At 30.2% G+C, this 19,142-nt stretch overlaps 1 protein-coding gene across 2 annotated transcripts in view; it reads right to left on the bottom strand.

The window, feature by feature from the left end:
• LOC132919959 (follistatin-related protein 5-like) overlaps window positions 1-19,142 on the bottom strand; it is a 134,300-nt gene that overhangs the window by 6,830 nt on the left and 108,328 nt on the right. The window contains exons 4-12 of one of the 2 annotated variants that reach the window (XM_060981922.1): window positions 10,681-10,899; window positions 9,370-9,485; window positions 3,410-3,550; window positions 2,088-2,220; window positions 1,519-1,803; window positions 1,328-1,425; window positions 609-813; window positions 369-490; window positions 28-165 (exon numbers count right to left, since the gene is read on the bottom strand). In XM_060981922.1, coding sequence (XP_060837905.1) covers window positions 28-165; window positions 369-490; window positions 609-813; window positions 1,328-1,425; window positions 1,519-1,803; window positions 2,088-2,220; window positions 3,410-3,550; window positions 9,370-9,485; window positions 10,681-10,899 — 1,457 coding nt within the window. The remainder of the gene's footprint in view (window positions 1-27; window positions 166-368; window positions 491-608; window positions 814-1,327; window positions 1,426-1,518; window positions 1,804-2,087; window positions 2,221-3,409; window positions 3,551-9,369; window positions 9,486-10,680; window positions 10,900-19,142) is intronic. The other variant, XM_060981923.1, reaches the window with a different exon arrangement.

Here is a 19,142-nt window from a genome sequence, read left to right as displayed (position 1 = left end):
GTTGTAATAGTATATAGGTGCACTCACGTCAACGACGACCATTTGAATTTTGCTGATGACCAACACTCTATCTTTAAGCGGCTGCGATACGTAAACATAACGGTTGGCCACGTTGATAGCCTGTCCCCAGCTGCAGTTGACGCCTTTGTCGCCACACACATATTCCTATACGTTACACACACATTACACGCACGCACGGATTATAAGAAGAACGGCAATTATTATTAGGTATATCGAGCCATCGAGGTACGTCTTACAGACGATTTACACACATGGTGGATGGTAATCGTTGTTTGACAAACCCGATCTGATATCATGACATCAATAACTGTTGTACCTATGGCTGTGTAACATTCAAATATATGTACCTGAGTTCCCGGTATGATGTCGGTGGATTGAATTTGGTGGTAAAGCCGGCAAGCAGTGGGCTCGTAAACAGACACGCCCCAGTCGTGGAAAGCGAAAAACCGGCGTTCTTCTTTCGGCGCGGCTGTAAAAAACGCGACGAGAAAATATTATTATGGCGTATTGTGATACTGACGGTTTTTTTTTTTATTATTATTAGCACGAAATATTTGATATTTTGTTCGATTTAGATCCGACCGCACCATACTCACTGGGCGTCAAAATTTCTTGGACGATTAGTGACGATATGTCTCTGGTGACCCCACCGGTGTTCGATGCCTGGCACATGTACGCTCCGGTGTCCGCGTAATCGATGTTATCAATACTCAATTCAGTTCCATTGCCGACTACTCTGTACTTGTGTACCATGTCCAATTTTAGACGCTCTTCGTTTTTCAGCCAAACCACCTTTGGGCACAACAATAGTCATTTAAATCTAATACCCGTGTAAACTCATGCTAGTCACACTTATATATTCAGAAATTCAGAATGTCCTAGTTCAAGTTCTATTCATCTTAAATATCTCTCGAGAAATCGATTGAATGTTTAAATTTGTAAGATTCTATACAAAATTATGATTTCCTTACTTCCTATTTTTAATTATTATAATATTTATAACTATTTCTCAGACGAAAATCAAAAAACTTAATCTATTCTTTTTGGATCAAATGTAATATATTGTTCGTCAAATGTATTTTCAAGCCATGATTTGAAAAAATAGTTATTTTTATAATATCAAATATTAAATTGTTTAAAAAAAGAATAGTAATAAATACTATAGAAAAAAAAAATCACATTTTAATTAATGTGTTTGCCACGAAGATACCTATTAACCTTGGACATACGGTATTTATACATTTTTTGTACATATATTATTTTGCGTGTAATGACTGTAATATATTATGTGTATATATATATGTACCTCGGGGAAAGGTTCTCCAATTACGTGACAAAACATGGAAGTCTTTTCGCCTGGTCTCCGCGATTGGATTCTGGGCGTGACTTTAACTTCAGGCAAAGCTTAAACACAACAAACATCGAATTAAACAAAAGAAACATTCCACGATTAATTATAATTATATTATTTAAGGTATTGTTTATTATTGAACATACTATGGACAGTCAACACGTGCGTCTGAGTAACCTCGGAATTTCTCAAAGCTCTGCACGTGTAATTCCCGGCGTGGACCAATTGTATTTTGGTGAGATACAACGACCCATCGCTAAAAACCCTCACGTCCTCGTCGCCTAGGGTTGTTAGATCGGCGGAATATCGTTTCCAAACGATAGGAGGAGGCGGATTACCGCTGACGTCGCAACGGATTTCGACATTGTCGCCGACCTTTGCGGATATTCTATTGATCTCTAGCGCTTTTTCCAAAGTGACCACCGACAAGCCTATTATTATAATGTACGCCATAAAATATACATATAATAAGTAATGGAAATAGAACGAGTCTATTATGATATACCTATGTGCGTGATGTATATGCGAGGTGCCATTAAAGTGCAGGACACCGCAGAGTATAGATCAAAGCAATACATAGGTATATATATTTATTATGTAAGACGCAGGATTTCGTGCAATGTGAGTAAATTAAATCCCTATATATCGTTACTTCAACGTCTTATTTTAGAATTTACTTTGAACCATTTACGATATATACATTTATAATACTTACTATATAGTTTACTGAAAGCTGCGTAGAATTCGTTCAAACCTAGACGTCCATCTTTATCCATATCTTCAAAGCGAATCATATCTGACATGACACAAACGTCAGACATATCATCGAGTTTATCCTGTTTAGTTATCTGAAATACATTGAATTAGTAAAATATATATATATATATTTTTTTTTTGTTTTGATTTATTTTCATAATAATAATTTTATCACACGTGCGGCATTTGTATAAATTTGGAAAAATAATTTATATTTCCGTTGCTTGGATTAAAAAAGTTTTTGTTCACAATAAAAGGTAAATAGAACTGTGCGCATGGTGTATTTTACGATTATTGCTGTTAAACATTTTTAATTAAAATTATTGTTTGATCTTTAGCGCACATTATGTAAATATTTTAGTTTACTTAATTATTATGAAACAACACATATTACTTTTATAATATAGTTAACATTCTAAAAAAGAAATAAATGTAAAATATTTTCATAAAATAATTTGAGTATAATATTATATTTAGAGTTTATTTTAAAACGGTTAGAACAACTATTCACATATTAAAATATTCAACACAATATTAATATATAATATGATATACATTATACTGGGTTCTCATACGAGAACAAGTAAATGTATTATTGCTTCAAAGAAGACGGTTATCATCCTTGGAAAATTATATTCCAAATTTGTCGATACATTTATTTGATATATCCACACACTTTAATCGAAATAATCGACTTTTTTAATCTAAGCTTTTATATATTATAATATTTCATCATATGCACATATTATACGTTATACGTATATGAATAAAATAAAAATGCTATTATATTGATATTTCTTTGATCAATAATGCAAGAAATTTATTTTGTAGCACACGTTTGTGAAAATAAAACATTTTTAAAGAAAGATTTTAAAACCTTTACAACATTAATGATAATGACGATATATTACCGAAAGTAATTCGTTTAAACCGACCGAAATAATTTCGTTACTTATTGTATGTATCGTTACTTTAATTTAGTTTAGGTCTATCAATGTAGTATAAATTACTACAGTATAATTAGTATAAATAAGAACAAAATTAATTTAAATTGAATGAAAGGGCTTATTGTGTTATTATAAATACTATAATTCTATTTATATATTATAGTTTATAATATACAGATATATAATTTTGAAGCCAATTAATTTATGAAAAAACTAAGATGTATAACTACATTGAGTTATCTAAATATTGTTTTACCAAGAAGTCTAAACAGTATTTATTTAATAATTAAAAAAAATTATAAATTAACTAAAAAACTGACCAAATAAAATATACCTTTTGTAATTCGTCCAGTTGCAAAAATCCGTTGCCGTCTAAATCCAAGTAACGAAACAACGCACTGACCATATACTCCTTACCACTGTTCCAACTCTTTTGGTACATGAGTTTGGCATGATTTATCAACAACAAATTATCCTGCAAAAGATAATGCAATGAAATACGCTGGGTATTATTTTCATTATCCTCACGGATGAATGAATTATAATCATTGTATAGCCTGTGAGCTGTATGGCGAGGGAACGTGAAAAAAAAACAATAACAAAAAAAAAAACACCTTTATTACGGTGGCTGTTTTCATTTCGGTGGTATTCTCTCGTTATTATCATAAGACGCGTCTTATTATCCACCGTCCTACCCAAGTAGCTGTCTGTGTACGCATAGGCCGCCCAGAGGCTGAGCCGGTTGTATATAGAAGGAAAGAGCTTTTTGTAAACATAATTTATACGCGGCCAAAGAGGGATACACGTTCCCAGAAGGACCATAAATCCTGACCGCGAGCATTAATTCCTGTGGTTGCACCCTCTTTTAATTGAACAAGAAACATTTATTACCATTTTATGCGTTTTGCGTCGAAAAACCACGCCATCGGGTGCGAGTGGTAGAAAAAACATACATTACCGAGTATATCATCGAGAGCGGTCTCTCGGTGGGCCACAGAGCGATACCGTTTTGGGTTCGTAATTCGCATATAGGCTGCAACGTCTAATTGTTAAAGCTGACACGACTTTTGCACGATAATATCATGCATTATTTATTATCATCGAAAGGATCGCGTATGTGGTGGAGTGGTGTGGTGTGCGATTTGAATCGTATTTACGGTCCGCAAAATAACCTATACAACCTCAAACGTTTGTCATTTGTAAAACACATAACAAAATATAATATAGGTATGTGGGCACGTGCTCGACTTATTGAACTTTCATTATGAAATATAATACAGTATACATATTATTTATACATGATAAATGGGGTCGGTTTTCCACGGATGAGAGCCATCAAACCCACCACTCACTTTTAAAATAATAATTATTTTTATCGTTATTGTTTTTGTTTTATAGTGGTTGTGGGTTGGTAAATATTTATGATAATGGTAAAGTAAACACAAAGAAACCCGATAACCTCAAAGTTACAGTATAAGCACGATCGAAAAGAATAACAATCAGAACGCGGATATGATATTTTATATTATTGTTGTAATATATTTGTCGTTATTCGCCGATTAAGTTATGTAAATTTCAAAGGCATACATTATTTTGTAAGTGAGTCGGAGATATTATTTACATGTGACTTTAAAGTATCATCTCATCAACTTTCAAATAATATTTAAAAAACACCACCCACGTAAATGTGAAGTAATTATTTTAGATTAATGTTTGAATATTTATAAACAAAAAGGTATGTAAGTTCTGTGGAAACAGAATTTAAAAATAAAAAATTAAACAAAAGTATTACATTAATTAAGGTGTTCATACGAAAATAATTATCATGTCGTTTAACTTCACGTCATAATTAATGTGTATTTTACATTTTAGCTGAGTATTAAATTTACGTATTAAATACACGTATTTATCGATTTTAAATACAAAAAAAAATATTCGCATTATGAACTGAATTAATTATATAGAGCAAAAATATTTCTATTATACACTAACGAGATGACATTACACATGCGTACCATAATATATTATCTAATACATATATTGATGTATCCGTTTCATTGCAAACGCAACATTTACTATATATATTTTTACGTCCAACAGACTCCGTTTCCTACATTTTTGGTTTCGTTTTAATGAATCGATTGTTAAATTAAAAATATAAGAAAATTTATCTGTTATATATATAAATCATCATAATATTTTTTATTTTTTTCAAAATTAATGGAATTCTCTGTTTACTTTAAATTATTCAGTAGATATATATTTTTTTAAATTTGACGAGTAGTTTTTGAGTATTTTGAATGTATGTATGTTGCTATTACGGAAAATAGTCCTTAAAAATGGTTTTACAAAATTATAAAATAGATATGATATTTAAAATATTAAAACTATTTATTCAACTTAACGCAGTGCATCCATATTCATAGAATACAATAAAAGAAAAATATGTGTGATGATTACCCTTATTTTTAAACAAGCTTGCAGTAAGAGCGAGTCTTCTAAATTATTTATTATAACTTAAAAATAAAAATGTTCATGTATAACTAGAAATAAAATAAACTCCGCAGAAAAAAATATGCAGTATAATTATATAATAATGTACTAATTGTTCCCATGCATTTCGTTTTCGTACAAAAATTCCACCTCTTATATAGAAGTTTTTAAAACTTATTTTTTAGCCTAACCTTATCATTACTGACATTTTTGACATTGTCGACTCTCAACCCACAGTGTCGCATTTTCCGCCCGCGCTATTTCTTTGTTTTCGTTTAGTGTTATTGTTATTTCTGATTTTTTTTTCATCTTGCACCACTCCTAAAGGTCGTAGCGTAAAGGACCGCGTAAGGGTAGCCAACGTAGTTTTGCTCTAATTCTAGCAAATACACGCAACGGTCACAAATTCATACAAAAATCTCACTGAAAAAAAGTAGTTTCAGTTTTTTTCAATTTTCCAATTTTTTATTTCACAAAAACCTTATTCGTATCATTACAAACATTTTTAACAAAAATGAGCCCAATTGGTTTATCCGTTCTCAAGTTTTGCGCTTACCAACGAACAGCATTTTATTTATATGTATATACATTACACAAAGATAGATATATATATATATTATTAAGTATAATATAAATATGAGACGATATAGTAGTGATAATAATTTAAAATAACATTTAAATGTAATACCTACACATAAATAACAAATAATTCAAAAATAATAATTAAAACAATAATAATATGATAATAGTTGATTTAATATTCATTATAATCGGACAATGTCTATATTTACAAAATAAAAATGTTGATGAATTAATATGAATAACTATAGAATGTTTAAATCATCATAGCTTCCATAATATTTTCGAACCCTATTATCAGTATTATCACGAACCTACAATTAGAACGGAATTACTCAGAAAATACTTATTCGATTTTTGTTTATGTAGATTTATCGGAATTCTCCAAAATCATTATCTGCTGAATAGTTTAAAGTAAGAAAGAGTAGTTAAAGGGGAAAAAAAAACTTTAACAATCAGCTTTTGAATAACTGCATAATAGAAAAAAAAATGAAGGAATTGGGCGTTTCGTCGGGTTACACGGCGACTGCAACAGCGTACTCTTACTATATAGTAACGCGCGGCGTTGTGTCAAAATCGAAATGTTTACAAGACGCGCGACCGTATTATTTCCAGTACGCACAATCATATTTTTATTTACATCGAAAAAGAAATCGTTTTATTCGTCCTGTGCGCCGCGACTTCGGCCACGAGAACAGAACAATAAACGCGTACGGATAAACATAATACGCGTCTTGCTCGGCCAAAAACCGTGTACGGTGCGGCTGAAAACGATCGTCTCGTGTAATTATTATATTATATTATGTGAGCAACGACGACCGTTATCAATTTCGACGACAAATTCGCATTGTGCGCGTGTATCATCATATCCGAATTATTTGTATGTGTGCGGCGGCGGCGATGATGATGATGATTATAATAATAATAGTAATAATAATAATATATTGTGCGCAGAACGAACGGGACGTTTGCCAAAATAGCTCGGAAGCTGTACACAGCCACCGCCGACCTGCTACCGCACAATCCATATACGCCCGCGGGCCAGCGCAATATATTGTCCGCGACACGAATACGACACGACCGAACCGCGTTCCCTTCGATTTCGCAGCACACAAATCAGTAAGTGCTCCGCGTAAAATATAATAATAATGTAATCTGCACATACCTCTCGGAATACGACGTAACGGATTTCGGGTCCGGCGCGGCGTCTGCGTTGCGATGGCGGTGTTTAGTCGGCGGGACGGCACGTTTAACAACCCTATACCCCCTCTTTACGCGCGTTTGCGCGTATAAAAAAAATATGAAAACTTTCATACTAAATAACACTGCAATAGTACTCGTTTGATTTTTAAAACGATTCGTCGGACGTCGAGTACGGCGTTTTTAGTATCAAATGACATACGAGTTGTATTACAATTGCATACGTCCAAGATTTAAAATATAACCTAAAAACTATCGAAAAACGCTCTGAAAATGCTTTATAACGCAATAGTGCCAATAAAAATTAATCAAATTTTATTTTATAGGCCCGGAAATAAAAGAACCGCACGACAACGACGGTTTAACTTTTGGCGTTTTTAACATTTCTATAAATTCTCAAAAACAAAATGCCAAACTTAACGACGCACTACGCATAGTAAACAAACAGTATATTGGAAATGGGTGTAATGCGTTTGGGCGAATTTTTAAAAACTGCAATGTGTTTGAGCGACCTTTTTCCATTTGACGGCTGTTCTAACACACTGAACAGCTAAATTATAATCAATTGTTGGTTCATAATTACGTATATTATTATTTGAAAAAGATAGTACGAGTATTTTATCGATGGTGGAATTCACTAAACACTCTCAATACCTTTTCTACTAGTACACCGGAAACGAAAAAACCCGTTTTTAAAGTGGTTAGATTCTTGAAAAATATAATTTTCAATTTAAATGCATAATTTATTTCGTTTTGTACAAAAGTATATTCAATTTTAAGATCCATATTTGACATAAACTCATTTACACAATACACAATAATACAAGTTCAGTTTGTCTCGCTCAAACACCTTATAAGAAACTCGCCCAAACACATTACTTTTATTATGCGGCTAAAAAGGCAATTCGCCCAAACGCAGACTGCTCATTGGAAATTAATACAAACTCGGTTTATCTCTAAATGACCAACTTGTTGATATTTGTTTAAGTCCAGGTAAGAAACCACATTCGTAATCGATGGAGATAGGTTAACGCGTTATTGCATACGTAATTACATAGTACGATCGACATTTGATGTAGATATAAAAAATACCTAAAAACCTACTAAAGCAAATATTATGAAAATAATATTTGTTAATGGAATTTTTTAAATTGTACAATATATGTATTATGCACTAAAAATTGTGAAAATGACCATAAAATGCTATAAAATACTTAAAAAGTACAAAATGAAAGCTTATAAAATATCTATTACATGAAACAAATTGTACTTATTGGAATGCATTATCATAATAGAGCATCCAAAAAATAATGCATTTTTCGTTGAACTTCGGACCCTAATTATAATAATATTACTCGCATATTTAATATACATATTACACTTTATGTATACACATAATTCGATATTAGACTATGAACTAAATTATCAACTACAACAGTACATAATTACTATGCTATTCACTGAGCGTTATTTAAGATCCACAAATTTTCTGTCATCCACTATTAAACATTTTATTGTAGTTGTGAGTGATATGTTGACATGTTATTTCCGTCCCATATCGAATTTGTTTATGAGTATCAACTGCACACTGACGTATCGGAATACCGGTATATAGTGACGGCCAACGAATCGTTATTAAAAAAATAGAAATTTTAATTATCTATCTAAAATAACAACTGTTAAAGTTTTACGTATTAGTCGTGAGTTTTACCCTGAAAACCAGCAGTGTATTTTTTAGATAACTTAATATTAATATTTTTACTTGGAGTTATGAATCATACAGATAATATTGAAACATATTATATTCCTAAATACAGCATTATTTTTTGAAAAAAAAAACATGAATAGAACGAAAACGATTTTAAATTTAGAACCTTTGCGTTCGATGAGCACTTTTTAAAGAGTATTAATTAGAACTTCTTTATTTATAATTTTAGATTAAGCAGCACTTCACCCGAAAGCTCCAAAATATGCTACATTCCGCTTATTTCGTAATTATTACAACTATTAAGACAGCAGTACCTTCATAATTTCGTATTGCGGGGAACCGCACGTTTTCGCTTCTTTCGATTTGGTTTCCAATTCAATGGCGTTGTCTGCGGTTTTCGGTAGGATTCGCACATTCTTTGCTTTGGACGCTATACAAACATCATGAAACATCATTATTTTCAATCTCGGTATATATAAAATATGATATACACTAATACACTTATAACTTATATAAATCACACATTTTTTTATACTTTGACCGATGAAGTTGTAAAATATATTTCACATAGATATAGTATTTAATATAAAATATAGGGAACAATTTTTCTCGTATATATTATATATAATATATATATATATATATATATATACATATAAGATTTGTTAATCGATTTACGATTTGAATTATAGCCGATTCGAAAACGTGTATACTGTATAGTCTTACGAGTTGCTATGTATGTGATCGGATTTAAAACGATTTATTCGCTCGTCATTTCCACTGGTTCCATAATTGATTTATCGTGGACGACATAACGCAATTACATCACATCCATACGTAATACGTACAACACATTTAATATCTCTCTCTCTATATATATACGCACACGAGGTGATTTATGTTAAACATTTTTTTACTGGCTACACTAATTTTCTAATTCAATTTTTATGATTTTGAAAGATAATAGATTTTTTTTTAAATTCCAAATTATAAAAAACTTTTTTTCTTTTTTATCCACAAAAATTTACTTTTGTAACCCATTAACAAAATATTCAATAATTATTCGATGTTAACTGATAAGAGCATTAGGAGCTAATAATAATCATAATTCATAATATGTATAATTTATAATTGATAGATGAAAATAAATATATATTCATCGCATATTGTAATACCTTTATAGGTCAATAAAATATTATAATAGTGAAGCTACTTTCAACCATGGAGTTTGGTTAATAATTGCACTTACTAAATTTTTCATAGGTAAATCGTATTCGTTATAAGTTATTATAACATTATACAGTACCCACATTGACCACATTATTGTAAATAATGTACATTTAGTACTGATAAATTCAATTAAAATTTGTATTTATTGATATTTTACAAATTTTGAGTATATTAGTGAGTTTATGTAATCTTTATAAACATTAATCATGGGTCAGTTGTATAAGACGTACAGTTTTGTATACCAACACTGACAACAACGATGCTGCAATGTAATATATTATATGTATATACTATATATGTATATATAAAATGTAATATAAGACACTTGTAAAGCTATTATATTCCAGCAAGTACAAGGATAAATAATAAACGGCCTCCTACGGACACTGACTAACCTGAAGGTATGAAACACTTTAACGAATGGTCTATCTCTATGTTGACTCCGGACAAACAGCCGGACTTGTGCAGCTCACATCGGTTGTCGTACAGTCGGCCGTCTGTTCCGCACACCCTGCGCTTGGCCGGACCGCATTTCCGCACGCATATGCACCGTGCAACGCCGCCCAAGGCGGCACACTCCTCGCCCCTTCCGCAGTAGTGCACGAGACACGGGTCTGAAATACAAAAATCAAAAAGCCGTTGTAATAAAATATAATGCACATATTATAGGTATGTTAATGTTACATATATGTATGCTGTAACACGCACGACGTGTACGGTAAAAATATGTCAAGACGTGGTCACAAAATAAAAATATATTTATGTTTTATTGCATCGACGATATATAATATATTCAAACCTAACCTATAAATATATGGTTGTTTCTCACATATTATGACGGTAGGCAAAAGAATGCAAAATCGAACAAATGTTACATGATTTATTATCATAAGAGATTAATTATCGTATATTATACGCAAGTCCGGTTCAAAGGCATGTTATGGTCCCATCACTATATCCTTGCTTCAAATATAAAAAAAATATCGTAATTAGTATAATTTTTTGCCAATTAGCTAAATTCACGTTGTCAATAATATTGATATTATATTAAAATGATATTATTATATTCATATTCACTTTAATATTATAATATAATATCGTGTATCTGCATCGTATTGTCATTAAATATTAATTTATTATTTAAACATTAATTTTCGTGAAATAAATATTTTTATATATTATATATTTTTAAATTAATTCGAAAATCTACATAGTAAAAATATATTTCATGAAAAGAATAATAGACCTCCTAAATCTTGACTGATATAAGTATTATATATATATTATACGCTGTAGTCTGAAGATTGTACAGTAAAACGAGTTTATTAACTGAATTACATTATATTTTATATTTACTGGTCGACGAAATTCAAAATTTCTCTGTTCATGCATTTTTGTGTAAATTAAGTCGTACGCTATAACAATTGTTGTGTTTTAATTAAAGTTATGACAATGAGATTGAGATTTGAGATGTTTGCAGTAAAAAAATATAAAATAAAATAAAAAAACATTTAAATTGATAGCGTTATCTTTTTCAACATTAACAATAATTTGAATTGATTTGAATAAATCTGAATTAATTGAAATTAGAATACAAAACTATAAAAACTTAACAAAGTTTAAATGGTTTTAAAATATTTGTTAGTATTTTATTTTGAACTAGTTGTTTATCGTTATACTCATTGTTATTACTTTGAGTTTTGTTTATATTAAACTGATAGGCTATTTCTTATAGTATCAATGCATTTAATTAAAACTTCAAAAACATTTTAAACATATTAAGTTTTATGTTCTCCATAATATGGAGTAAATATTAATCCATAAGATTATGCACAGAAATAAAACAATATTTAAAAATCACTTAGCATTTGAATAAATTTCAACATAATTAAATTCTTTCTTAATAGGTTATGAAAACAGATTACTTATTCTTCATAAACTGTTTTACTGATTCTTGTTTGTTTGAATTTAAAATTAACTTTGAAATTGTCTAATGACGTTATACGAATTTAAACAGATATCTGTTTTAGACAAATTTAATTTCGAAACTTTTAAGTAGACACACAGCTGGTTAGGTTAAGAAACAAAATAATTTCTTCCAAAGTACATTTTTCCAAGAATTGTTATTTTAACGTAATAACTATACGTCATCATTCATAATAATATAATGCTGTATGAATAAGGTACTACATTGTCTACATTATAATATATATTATATAGTATTAGTACGTAACGTTATGACGATTTTATTTTATATTTTTGTATAATATGACATATGTATATATGGGACATAAACGATTGTTACTGTTAAGAACTTGCTGAAAATCTAGAACTGTAATCGTTATATTCACAGCGAGCGTCCTTTAAAACGAAGAGCGTAAAATATGTACACAACGTAATAATGTATATGGTGGTAGAAATTACAAATACATTTATCAGATTAGTTTTTTGGTCATGCACATCGAAAAACGTGACCTTTTCACGTTTCTCGGAGGATAATATATTTCGTTTATCATTTAATAATACAATGTAATATAGTGTACTCACGAAACGCTCTATATGGAAAGATGAAGAAATTTCGTTTTCAGATAATAACCTCCGTTCGAAATTTGGTTACTGTGTGCTCTACAATCCTATGGGGGGGGGGGGGTGCTGGTTTAAGGAATTAAGTATAAATGTATATTTTATTATACCGAAACTAAATTCCACACGTTCTTTCGAAATGTGCAATTTCATTATCTCGATTCTACGTTACGGTCTTAGTAGATGACACGGCGCGAAGTAGATATATATGAACTACCGCCTATACATCATCGTGTAAGCCCCACGAGGTAGCAATAACACATATAATTTGACACAACTTCGCATGCTCGTGGAGTTGCGTCTACCCCATAAAATTATCCAATCGATTCAAAAAATTGTCTTAATATTTTACAAATTACAATAAAAAAATGTATGTAGTAATTGCTAGATAGTTTTTATAATTTGCAAATATGTCATTAGAATATTGTGAGTAGGGTTAGAATGTTTATGACTTTTACATTTATTTTATTTTATTTTATTGAAGACTAAATTATATATCCATTTCGTATAATGTAGAAGCTGTTTTATTACATTTTATTTTGCATATTTTTACATTTTTAGCAATAAATGCATTTTTAACGACTTTTTTTCTATTATTTCATTTTTTGTAAAACCCTATAAATCATACATAAAATATTAGTAAAAATTTAAAATGTAAAAAATATAATATTGTTATTATAAAATAAAAACTAATTGTATTGTTAAAAATTAAGAGCTATTAAATTATTATTTATTATTAGTTATCAATAAACAATAAAGATACATAATATATTTTTATTAAATAATGAATAATAGGTAAAACTTTTTAAGGCTTTTTATAATGATATTAAAACAATCAAATATTTATTTTAGGGCGATATTTTGAATGTATTCGCATACATTTTTAGAGTTTAAAAGTTATGAACATTATATCTTTAAATATGCACAAAATACTATTTTATAATATCATCTTTAAAAAGTTGCTCTCATTTTGTCAAACATATTAAAAAATATGCCATTATTTTTTTGAATTTATCGGATTAAGATAGAAGTCCCACTTCACATACATCACTTTAACAGTTTAGTATATACTGCACTATACACATTCTACAATTATTGCCGCTAAGCGCATAGCTGTTTTATAAAAATCAATATTATAATTATGTCACGCCACAATCATTATTAATATCGCTTTTATTTGAACAGATTGAATTGAAAAATGTAGTATCATATCGTTCATATCTAGATATGTATTATAAAGATTTTGAGATATACCTACAATTATTAAACTGTACAGTAAAATACACTGCTAAATTAAAACGTATACATTTGTGTTTAGTTTTCATACCCTTAGGTATATTTTTAGGTCACTTCGATTTATTTTCAACTAACGCCTTGACCGAGTTATAAACAAACCAAATCGAGTACGTATATGCGTATAATAATACACGTACCTATTAGAAATGGCCAAATGAATTGACGATACATTTAATGTGGTGAATTTAAATATATATATATACCACTAGATTTATCGAATCACATTTGGGTTGTTAAATTGGCAATAAATATACATTAATAAAGACCTTTGGGCTATCTCCTCCTTTTAACTATCTCTAACATCATTAATGGTGAAAAAGGATTTGAAAATGGGTATTTTTTTTCAAAAAAAAAAAAGGTCCTATCAAATGAATTAATATTATTGATCGTAATATATTTTTTTCGCGTGTACGTTATTATATAGATATTTTTCATCTTTTGAATACACGAGCGTATATAAATAACAATAATATGCATTCAATAACTCGTAATTATAATGATAAAAAAATAAATGGAAACTAACGAAGGGTTATATTATTGTACAGTTATGCCTTGTGCGTATTACATACATCATACAATGCAATACGAATAATACGATGCTTAGAATTGACATTATGGTGACAATATTATGTCAGACATTTCCATGAATCGAGTGAAGACATTTTATTATTTCGAGTTTAAAGGAAAGTTTTTGAGTCGTTATTATTATCGTCGTCGTTGACAATACTACAGTGAATCCGGAAAAAACAGCACAATGTATAGTTAAACGTAATTATTATTAACAGACTTCAAATAATAATAATATGTTAAATTGTTTATTATTGTACCCATAAAATATACAACCATAGAAGGTGTAACATAAATAATTTGACTACGTAATAATTTCGATTGTAATTAATATTAGACATTTTTTTTTAAAGATACAATTATAAGAATAGTCGTAGCAATGTTAAAATTCAATAATTTATTAGAATAAAAGTTATTATACATTATAGTAGTTTAGTACTTTACATGTCATTTTTTTTCCACAAACGGTTTATAATTATCACGAATATCGTCAGGAAAGGTTTTATATAATGAGCCTTTTTGTCTCTCGATTTTATCCTCTAAACTCAATCAATCATTTACAATAAATGATTATAAATCATATTTAAATGTTAATATTAATAATTAATATTTTGTATTGAAAAATTTTATGATTGTTTTCAAAGTCGTTATCAATCTTTTTTTAACAACATCTTCTCCACCCCTCTACCATGTGTTATGGATTTAAAAAAAAATACTACATGATAGTGCAGATGCTCGAACGAATATTTATAAGTACGCTTATAACGATATTACAAATCGAAATCGGTGGAAAAAAAAATACAAATAACAACCACATGAAAAACGATTTATCCCTCAGCAAAAATATAAACGATTCGAGCCCCTAACTCCCGGCACACGTTTTTGCGGGATAACTCACAGCCTTACATAAACGCACGTCGTACATAACATATATATATATATATATATATATATATGTACCTAAGCGCGCACGTGGAGCCGATACCAAGGAAACGTTGCCGATAACTGTATTTATCCCATTCGATCAGCTAGTCTCCTTCTTCCATCCGATCTCCGAGAGGGGTGACGTGGCCCCAAAACATCATTTCGCTGTCCGCCGCGCTGTTTTAACGAAAATATAGCGTATACCAAGCGCGTGTTCTTGTCGTATTGTGTGTATCGATTACGGTACACATCGATACAGCCTCTCAACCTCAGCCCCCCCCCCACTGACTTCGCGTAACCCGTACCTATGTCTAACCGTCACCGCGGCCACCGCCGCAGGTTCGTCACTGTCGTCGGCTGCAGGCGGAGACTTCTCCGTTTAATCAAATTACCGCACACAATAATACACAATAGCGTCAATAGCTCATTGTATACGCGCACGTTATATAATAAGTATAACGATTAATTCATCTAATGTAAGATACTAATTATATAGATATTGTGAAAATAATTTTTTAACATAAACTGTATGTCGTTAAAAAACTAATACGATTTTTTACTGTTTTTGTCATATTCGTATTTAAATTGTTTATTTTTTTTTTTTTAATGACTACCTGAATTTTTTATTCCTTATGTGAATTTAGAATACTTTTTAGAATATTCCAATGTACAAAATATCAACATTTTGCATGAGTAGTTTAAAAGTTATAAGTATTTATAGTTTTATGAGCGAAGTGGAGTAGTACAGGGGTACCTCGCAAAATGTTGGTCCATTACTCCGCTTATCTAATAAGCTTTAAATACTTTAATCTATAATAAATTACTTGTACAAAATTTGATTTTTATAAATCAAAACACTCCGAATAATATTTTGAATCGAAATATGAGATTAAAAATGTATGTTGACATTCAAAATAGTATACTAAAATATTAAAATATAATAACGATAAAAATATTGATTAACTTGACTTAAAATTATGCAAGACTCAGCAAGAGAAACATTTTTAAAAACGTTAATGTTTATAAAAGTAAAAAGTGTTTTACGTTAAATAGATTACCTCAGGTGTGTATATATATATATAATACATTTATATTTACTATTCTGTATACAGGTACGCATTCTTTCCGCAATACGATAATAATACAAGTACCACGCAGTATTATATAATAGCTTACAAGTATATAACATTATTGCAGGCTTCGTTGCGATACAATTGATCACTATGCGTCTATACACAATAATATTATACACCCAGCTGTAGTGGATCTATATATATATATATAAGTATATAACTGAATACTATAATAGATACTTCGATAGTATTATTCGCTCCCATATATCAGCCTATAAAGTAGAACACGTATATAATATTTTCTTTCTTTTCTTGTTGCGACCCTTTATACCAAATATCTTAACATATTGGTCTGCTACCACACCGTTCCGATCTATATCTGGACGAATTTTTTAGATATATTTCTTTATGTAGTAGTGGCAGGGCAATTGAGGTCTTTCCAACTGTATTTTTCCTTTCAGATCTTCCTGTAATATTATCTTTACCAATGTTTTTTGTTCTCTCCATACATTGCCTTTCTTTTTAATCTTGTTTATTATTTCTTCTACTATTATGACGTCTACATATGTTACTTAGCTTTTCGTAATACCTCTCATCCAATATCCTCCATTCCTTGTTTTCAAAATATGAGCCATATATTAATGACTACTATATCGTCGTTTAAAAATAAAAATCTAATTCTCAAAATTAATTTAATTATTTTATAAATTATAAAATTATTATTTATATAATTATGTTGTCAAATAAACAAAATGAGAATAACAGAGATTTTATTAAATATACTTGATTACATTTTAAAACATATATTTTACTAGTTTTATTTGGTTGGTACCTATTATAGTGAATTAATTATATAATGACATTTAATACGTTAATGCTAACATATATATTTCTATATAATAAATAGTAATAGATACATACAGATTATTAGTTTAAAGTAACTCAAATCGTTTTTTTATTTTATTAATATATCTGATTTTCTGAGTCTTTCAATAAAATTATTTAAATAATTGATTTCGCATTTGCTGCTTTATGTAACGCATGCGGTGGGTTTTTTAACCGTTAGGTACAAATGTTTTTCAACAAATGACATCAGATATAACGATCGCCATAATCGAAGGTAGTAAACATTTTCAGATCATAACATTGTTACCTATTATACGTTATACGTAAATCAATAAAACAGCACACCCATTAATATCTTGTATTGAAAATAGCTAAATATTAGTACTGTCTTGATAAAAAGACCCTTTAGCCGGGTATTGTAAACATAATTTTATTTTTTGCATCTAGAACACACAATATCACAATTCCTACATGCACATAAGCCAATTTTGTGCTTACATCATTATAACATAATATTATACTGTTATAATGAGATGTATATTTTATCAATAATAATCTTCCCATAATAATTTATTCTGCATATTAACTTAATTCCGTCGAGTACGGCAACGTTTTCGTCCTACGCGATAGTAATCCGATTGTGCGCGGGGAGGTACCACCGGTTGTAAGGGAAAACATTCGACCGCGAAAAGGTGTATATAATAGCGAGGATAGGTTTTGAATTAAACGTTTTGTCCAAGGTAGTGAAATTCAGCACGAGTCGGCGGTGGGAAGGCTGCGTGTCGCCATCGTCGGCGGCGGCGGCGACGGCGACGCGAAAGGCGTCGGGCTTTCATCGTTTATCAACCAGCTGCGCCAAAGGGCCTTTTGTAGCACTTATCTGGTCGTTTTTCTTGCTTGAATTAATTCCCGTGCCTCGGCCGTGCGATAAACCGGGAGGTAGAAGGAAAAGATAAAAATGGAATAAAAGCGACAAAGTTTTTTTTTTTTTTTTTATTATTATTATTATTATTTTTTAGCGCGGACGTATCATCCCGTCGTTTTATTTTTCAGGCTTATATATTTAGAGCACAGGCAAGCGACAATCGTGTAAAATTGCCCGTCTTGAGCATTATATTTCGTACAGTTTTTTTTAAGACATGTATTCTCGTATAAACGGAAGACTATACCGCCGTGTACATTGTTGTTGTTGTGTTGTTGTTAGCCGTTACTTTTCTACTCGCGACAATTTATCATTCGCATGTCTTAAAAAAAGCGATTTTTTTCTCTCCGTTTTAATTGAACTGCTTTAACCGGAATTTAATATAAGTGCCGAAGGCGCGCCGTACTTATATGTGACATAATTATTATTATTGTCGTTGCTGTGTACTGTATAAATTCGTGTTTTTTTTAGTTATTAAATTCCGATTCGCCAGTCTTCACCAGCCAAACGTGCGCTGCAATTTCTGAAGTGCAGTGTAAGCGTAATAAATAACATTATACATTTAGGTTAGGTTTAAAGGGAATACTGCGACCAACAATGACTTAGTAGTCATGGCTACTAAAGTATTGACTGACGTGACGTGACT

Source organism: Rhopalosiphum padi, chromosome 2 (assembly GCF_020882245.1).
Source record: "Rhopalosiphum padi isolate XX-2018 chromosome 2, ASM2088224v1, whole genome shotgun sequence".
NCBI classification, from domain to species: Eukaryota; Metazoa; Arthropoda; class Insecta; order Hemiptera; family Aphididae; genus Rhopalosiphum; species Rhopalosiphum padi.
The sequence above is the reverse complement of the archived record's forward strand: the minus strand, read 5'-3'. Positions and strand labels throughout refer to the sequence as shown.